The 6,279-nt window shown below is 49.5% G+C and overlaps 3 protein-coding genes across 3 annotated transcripts; all 3 read left to right on the plus strand.

Annotated features, from left to right (window-relative positions):
• Nucleotides 1-22: 22 nt before the first annotated feature.
• On the plus strand, nucleotides 23-2,461 carry TEOVI_000246600 (DNA replication licensing factor MCM3, putative; the record flags this gene model as incomplete). Its single annotated transcript, XM_067225543.1, has 1 exon — nucleotides 23-2,461. The coding sequence occupies one exon, from the start codon at nucleotides 23-25 to the stop codon at nucleotides 2,459-2,461; it is 2,439 nt and encodes an 812-aa protein (XP_067081644.1).
• An 846-nt stretch (nucleotides 2,462-3,307) lies between these two features.
• TEOVI_000246700 (Complex 1 protein (LYR family), putative) lies at nucleotides 3,308-3,793 on the plus strand (the record flags this gene model as incomplete). Its single annotated transcript, XM_067225544.1, has 1 exon — nucleotides 3,308-3,793. The coding sequence occupies one exon, from the start codon at nucleotides 3,308-3,310 to the stop codon at nucleotides 3,791-3,793; it is 486 nt and encodes a 161-aa protein (XP_067081645.1).
• Nucleotides 3,794-4,227: 434 nt separating this feature from the next.
• On the plus strand, nucleotides 4,228-5,730 carry TEOVI_000246800 (beta-ketoacyl synthase family protein, putative; the record flags this gene model as incomplete). The annotated part of the gene is made up of 1 exon (XM_067225545.1): nucleotides 4,228-5,730. One exon carries the CDS (start codon nucleotides 4,228-4,230, stop codon nucleotides 5,728-5,730), a length of 1,503 nt encoding a protein of 500 aa, XP_067081646.1.
• Nucleotides 5,731-6,279: the final 549 nt, after the last annotated feature.

The raw sequence follows: 6,279 nt of genomic DNA on the forward strand, positions 1-6,279 counted from the left end.
GCATACGACGGTTGACATATAGATGCTTAGCAACAGGACCCTCACGGAGGAGCAGACGCTCATTAGGCGTCATTTCATTGATTTCTTTGAAAGTGAGCGGTATGAGGAAAAATATCATCAACTTGTACAAGAGATGATGGCGGCGTCGGGATCCCGCTTATTACTCGATATGGGTGACCTGCTGGACTTCACACCCACGGCAACCGGTTTCGACACTACAGCCGGCTTAGGGCTAAATCAGAGCGCTTCTCTCGGCGCTTGTATTATACGTGAGCCTGGAAAATATGTTCCGCTTCTAGAGCTTGCCCTGCATGATGTAGTGCTAAGGCAGCAGCCGGAGTATTTGAAGGTGGATTACCGTTCACGTGCCGTCCATGTTGGCTTCGAGGGGCCTGTTGGTACCGTGCGTTCGCCCCGTGAGTTGTACGCGCAGCACCTCAACACAATGGTGGCTCTCGAAGGCATTATCACACGTCAGTCCTCTAACCGCCCGCGGGTGCTTGAAACGGTACATTACTGCCCGGAGACAAATAAGTTTAGTAGGAAAGAATTCCGTGACCAATTAACACCCATGATTGACAGCCGACATCTTCCAACCGTTAATGTTATGCCCAAGACAGATATGGAGGGAAATGTCCTGCGTACTGAGTTGGGACTATCAACCTTCATGGATTCGCAGTGCGCCATCCTGCAGGAGGCACCTGAACGGGCGCCAACTGGTCAACTCCCACGAACCGTTGAGCTTCGCTTTGATGACGATTTGGTCGATATTGTCAAACCGGGGGATCGTGTAACGTTGGTGGGAGTTTATATGGCATACACTACTTCCGATAACAAGAGCTTTCAATCCATAGTATTGGTAAATCACGTGATACCTGTACAAGCTTTTACTATGTATCGTCGAGTACCTTCAATTGAAGAGAAATTGTTTGCCTTCGCAGCGAAGTGTACGCAAACAGACGGCCCGGCGGGCGTTCTAAATTCGCTTAGTATGGCCGTTGCACCCACCATTTACGGAATGACAAATGAACGGAAGGCCGTTCTGCTACTAATGGTTGGGGGGGTGGAGCGTGTCGCCCACCAATCTCACGTCCGCGGGGACATTAATGTTCTTCTTGTTGGTGAACCATCCACGGCCAAGTCACAGCTTCTCCGATTTGTGCTCGGTGTGGCACCACTCGCACTCAGCACGACGGGAAAAGGTTCCTCTGGTGTTGGTCTAACGGCTGCTGTCTCTATTGACGCATACACGGGCGAACGTTCACTCTCTGCCGGTGCAATGGTTCTTGCTGACCGCGGTATTCTTTGCATTGATGAATTTGACAAAATGAGCGCTCAGGACCGGGTAGCCATGCACGAGGCAATGGAACAACAAACTGTGACAATTGCCAAGGCGGGGATTCATGCTTCACTTAACGCACGCTGCAGTGTTCTCGCTGCCGCTAACCCCATTTATGGATTTTATAGCGTTCATCATCGTCTAGCCTTCAATGTAGGTCTCCCCGAGTCACTGCTTTCTCGTTTCGACCTAACATTTATTGTGTTGGACAAACACTCGTCTGAACATAACCGCAGGATCGGCCGCCACATACTTCGGAACCACATGACAGCTGAGCCTGTGGAAATTGATCAGAATATTACTAAAACAGTGGTGGACAGTGTGGACTCCGTTTGGGCACAGTCAGGGAGGCAGGGTGGTGGTGCCGGTGGTGGTTTGGACTTCCGTATGACCACAACAAGTAGCGGCGAAACTATTGTTGGAGTGGACTTCCTTCGCGCATACGTGCAGTTGGCGAAATTGGGTCGGCCCACGCTCACGGAAGCTTCACAGCAGTTGGTAAGTCAGCACTACGTGCAGCTGCGGGCTGAGCAGCAAGAAGGTTCAAAAGATGGGTTTTTTGTTACGGCGCGTACTCTAGAAGCAATTGTGCGACTAGCTACGGCTAATGCCAAACTGCGGCTTTCCTCCACAGTCGATGAGGATGATGTGAAGAGCGCTATGGAACTTTTACGTGCCTCCGTCCACGCAGCCACCGCAGCTTCACAGCAGCGTGCCGAGGACAATAAGGCAACCGCAATGGAAAAGCGCCAAGGTGCGAAACGATCGGCAGAAGGGTTAACAAATGGGGCTGGCGTGGACATCATTTCTGGCGCTGGTAACACCCGGAGGCAGAGGCAGGAGGTGGAAGAAACGGCAGCAGGGGCGGTCGCGTCGCCAGCAGAAGAGATGGCCCTCACAACTGCTGAAAGTTCAAAGGAGATTACTTTATCTCGCGTTTCAAATATGCTTCGCCTCATCCAGCGTCAGGACCGGCAGCCTGCTGTTCGTCTGAGTGATGTGCATGCCAGATTGGGCGGCTCTCTTTCTATGGAGGAACTTAGGCAGGCAGTATCGGAACTCCAAGGTGACAGCTTTGTTTATGAAGCCATTGGCGAAGATGAATGGGTTCAGTTCATTTGACGGGAAAGATAGTTGCCTAAGTCTGAGTTACGGGTTGCAGAGAAATGTTTCGTGTAAGCTGTACACACGACACTATCAAAGATACTCATCAAATGGAAGTGAGGGCGTTCTTGGGGTTCACGTGAGTTGGGTAGAATCAAAATAAAAAAAAAGGCCCCCAAAACTTAAAGTCATATTAGAAACTGAGTAACCAAAAAATTTGTGGGTTATTGTGTAGCGTACATGCGTCACTTACGTTTTGTGCCGTTATAGAGTGAAATGTTTTTTATAGATTAGCTCTGGCGGTGTTTGTAACATCTTGAAGTTCTCCCTGTTTTTTATTATTTTTACTTCTGGCCGTCAGTGCTGTTGATGCCTCTACTCCTCGTGTACTTTTACCTACTTTGTAGTTCGAGATTCCGTTTTACTTTAGAAATAACTGTTTCTGTGACCTTCATTTCGCGCAATCTGTCTTGTGCTACTTCGGGTTTCTCATCTCATTTACCTCACACTCTTCACTCTCTGCCTGCATTTAACACAGCGCAATTGTGGTTACCCCCATTGCACTTTTCCTAGGTCGCCCTACTGAAGCTCCGAATATCAGAAGGGGGACTGAAAAAGGGAGGGAAGCGCATTTTCGTGGACTTCACGGTTCATTCCTTGTAATTCATCTCTTTTACCGATACTGTTTGTGGCGTGTGTGGGTAAAGATATATACATTTACACATACAACTACGTTTATATATTCATTAACAGGCTCGGTACTGAAACATCGGAAATACAGTGAACCGCCCACAGCTTCACCATTTCGGTTTTCGAAGGTCCCCTGTTATATCCCTTCCCCAAAGCGGGAACCGAGGCGGGGTTATGTTTTCTTGTTGCCTGCGTAGCCTTGCGAGGGGACGTGAGCCGCAGGTTCTTGGTACGGCGGTTCCGTCATTTTATAACTTCCCCTACCGGGCGCAGGATGTGTTGCATTTGTATCGCGACTTACTGAAACTGATTTATCAGCACCCACCTCAGGAGCGTGCGGATCTTCTCTTTCGTCTGCGCAACGAGTTCCATAGCCGTCGCCACCTCTCAGCTCCGAAGTTAATCTCAGCTGCCATTCGCCGGGGTGAAGGCATTCTTAACGTCCAGCGCGGCCTCATGGAATCACGATCAGTACGAGCGCGGGCAGTGGCTTCCCGGGAGCGTGGCGCGCAATCCGTAGACGGGTTGTGGGACCAATTGCAAATAGTTTCAGGTCACATGCTGCCGGGGTTGAGAAATTTCAGCGCCTCACGGGGTCTGTCACGTGGTTCCTACGTGCGGCAGGCAACTACGCAGGCTGTTTATTCTAGGTGCAAGTAGACGAGGTGATTCTTGCACTGCGACACGCGTTGCGATTGCTGCTTGCTGGTGTAGATGGTGGTATGGTATCAGTACAGTGGTAACTAAAAGGCGGTGCTTGCGTCGGTGACGGTGTACTAGGTGTTTACTGGGCTTTGTTTCTTTACGGAGCAGGGAAGAGTGATTTACATTCTGGTTTGGTGTCACTTTCTTGTGAGGAGTGTCGGCAACGTGGACTGTTGTTTCTCATTCATTTAGAAAGATTGGTACAGGTACATGTGAAACCGTAGCAACGGTAACAAAAACATAGGGAGAAGAACAACGGGCAAACACAACTCGTATATATATCACCACTGGGTGTCTCACATCTTTAACGCAGTAACGTATACGTGCGCAGAACTGGCCATATTGAGCAGGGGCACACACAAAAAGAAGGTAGAGGAAAAAAGAACAGCATGGCATTTGGAACGTTCCCCCCACAAGTGCGCCGCCGTGTGGTTGTTACGGGTCTCGGAGCCGTCACGCCGTTAGGTGTCGGCGCTCAGTCCACATGGTCTGCTTTGTGCGAGGGAAAGTCAGCAACACGCGCGTTGCGAGAAGCACCATTTTTCTTTCCCTCTTCCATTGATTCTGACAGGCGTCTCACAACGGAAGAAAAAGGAAAGCGACGCGAGGAATTGCTTGCTGCCATGCCGTGTCAGGTCGCTGCCCCCGTTATCGGAGAGTTGGTGTCAACAACCGACCTGCCTAACTTTGCACCCACTTCCCGTGAGACGCGGGCTACACGATTTGCACTGCATGCTGTGCGAGAGGCACTTATTCACGCCAAACTCATTGGTACAGACGTATTTTGTGCTTTACCTTCGGGGGCCGTCGCCCATCCAAATGAGGCAGCTTCAGATAACTCTAAACGGTCGTCTGCTCCGGAGAGGCGGATCGCTTCATCATGTTCCGCGGAGCGCATTGGTGTGAATTTGGGCGTGGGTATGCCTTCGCTCGTTGATGTGTGCGACGCCGCGTATAATCTATTTGCAGATCCCGCACAGATACGTTACAACAGCATCAGCCCCCTTTTCGTCCCGAAGATCCTCGGTAATATGCTGACAGGACTCGTTGCGATGACGTACAATGTCCATGGACCAGTTGGTAGTTCCGTGGGCGCATGTGCCACTGGAGGCCATTGTATTGGTGAATCGGCAAGCTGGATACAACAGGGACGTGCTGATGTTGTCATTTGTGGGTCTGCTGAAGCGTGTATTACTCCCGTTGCCATCGCCGGTTTCTCACGCATGCGGGCGTTGTGCACCAAGTACAATAACCGTCCACAGGAGGCGTCTCGTCCTTTCGACAAAGATCGCGCAGGTTTCATTATGGGTGAAGGTGCTGGTGTTTTGGTCTTGGAGTCATTGGAACACGCACGGGAACGGGGTGCTCACATAATTGCTGAGTTACGCGGATTTGGTACCTCCTCCGATGCACATGATGTTGCTGCACCGCGTCCTGATGGTTACGGGGCAAAGCTGTGCCTCCGCTCCGCCTTACGTGACGGTGGTGATGTTCCTGCTGCATGTGTTGCTTATGTCAATGCACACGCTACGGGAACAATTGGAGACGACTTGGAGCTCCATGCAATTGAAGCTGTTCTAAACGGTACCGATGGCAGCGATAATAAATCCGCTATTATTCGCAACTCACCGCTGTTGGTGAGCAGCGTGAAGGGCGGTATTGGTCACTTGTTGGGAGCTGCGGGAAGTGTCGAAGCGGCAGTGGCTGTTATGGCACTTCATGAGCAGCGGGCTCCACCAAATGTTAACCTCCACGTCCCATCATTTCCGGCATCCGGCGCCATTCAACTCGTGCAGGGGACCACCGCCTGTGCATTTAAGGGAGAAGCAGTTCTCTCAACCAGTTTTGGGTTTGGCGGCATGAGTACTGCGCTACTCTTCACACAGTTTTGAAGGATTACGGCAACGTTTGATGCAAGAGTGATGAATGAGTGAATGGATATGTACGACTGTGTGTGTGTGTTGTCTTTTTTGGGGGGGAGGATGGGGAGAAGGGTTAAATGAAACAATATCGACTTGGTTTGGTTCTTTGAATGTTTCATTTTTTTTTTGAAAAAATGGTTGATTTTGCTTTTGTGCGAACGCCGTTCTTTTGGTGATTGTGCAGCCGTTGATGAAGCACATGTCAACGCGATAGGATAAACATTGGACATGTAGCCAAATATTATCTTTTGGCAACGTATTTCTATTCTTCCAAAATTCTTTCCCAACATCGCCGTTATTACCGTTATTATCTGTACTAACGTCCCTAATCTCTTACGTTGTTCCTTATTTAAACAATGCAAAAAAAAAAATTGAATATACATATTCGTGTCCCTTGCTTTCATTTATTTATTTGTTTTCTTTTTTCCCCATCTCTTATTACTCATTTCCGAACTAAAAGGGGAACAAAGAAGAAGGGACAATAGTGAAGATCCAACATATATATATATATATATATAT

The sequence above is a fragment of the Trypanosoma equiperdum genome, assembly GCF_001457755.1.
Source record: "Trypanosoma equiperdum strain OVI genome assembly, contig: ctg_552, whole genome shotgun sequence".
NCBI classification, from domain to species: Eukaryota; Euglenozoa; class Kinetoplastea; order Trypanosomatida; family Trypanosomatidae; genus Trypanosoma; species Trypanosoma equiperdum.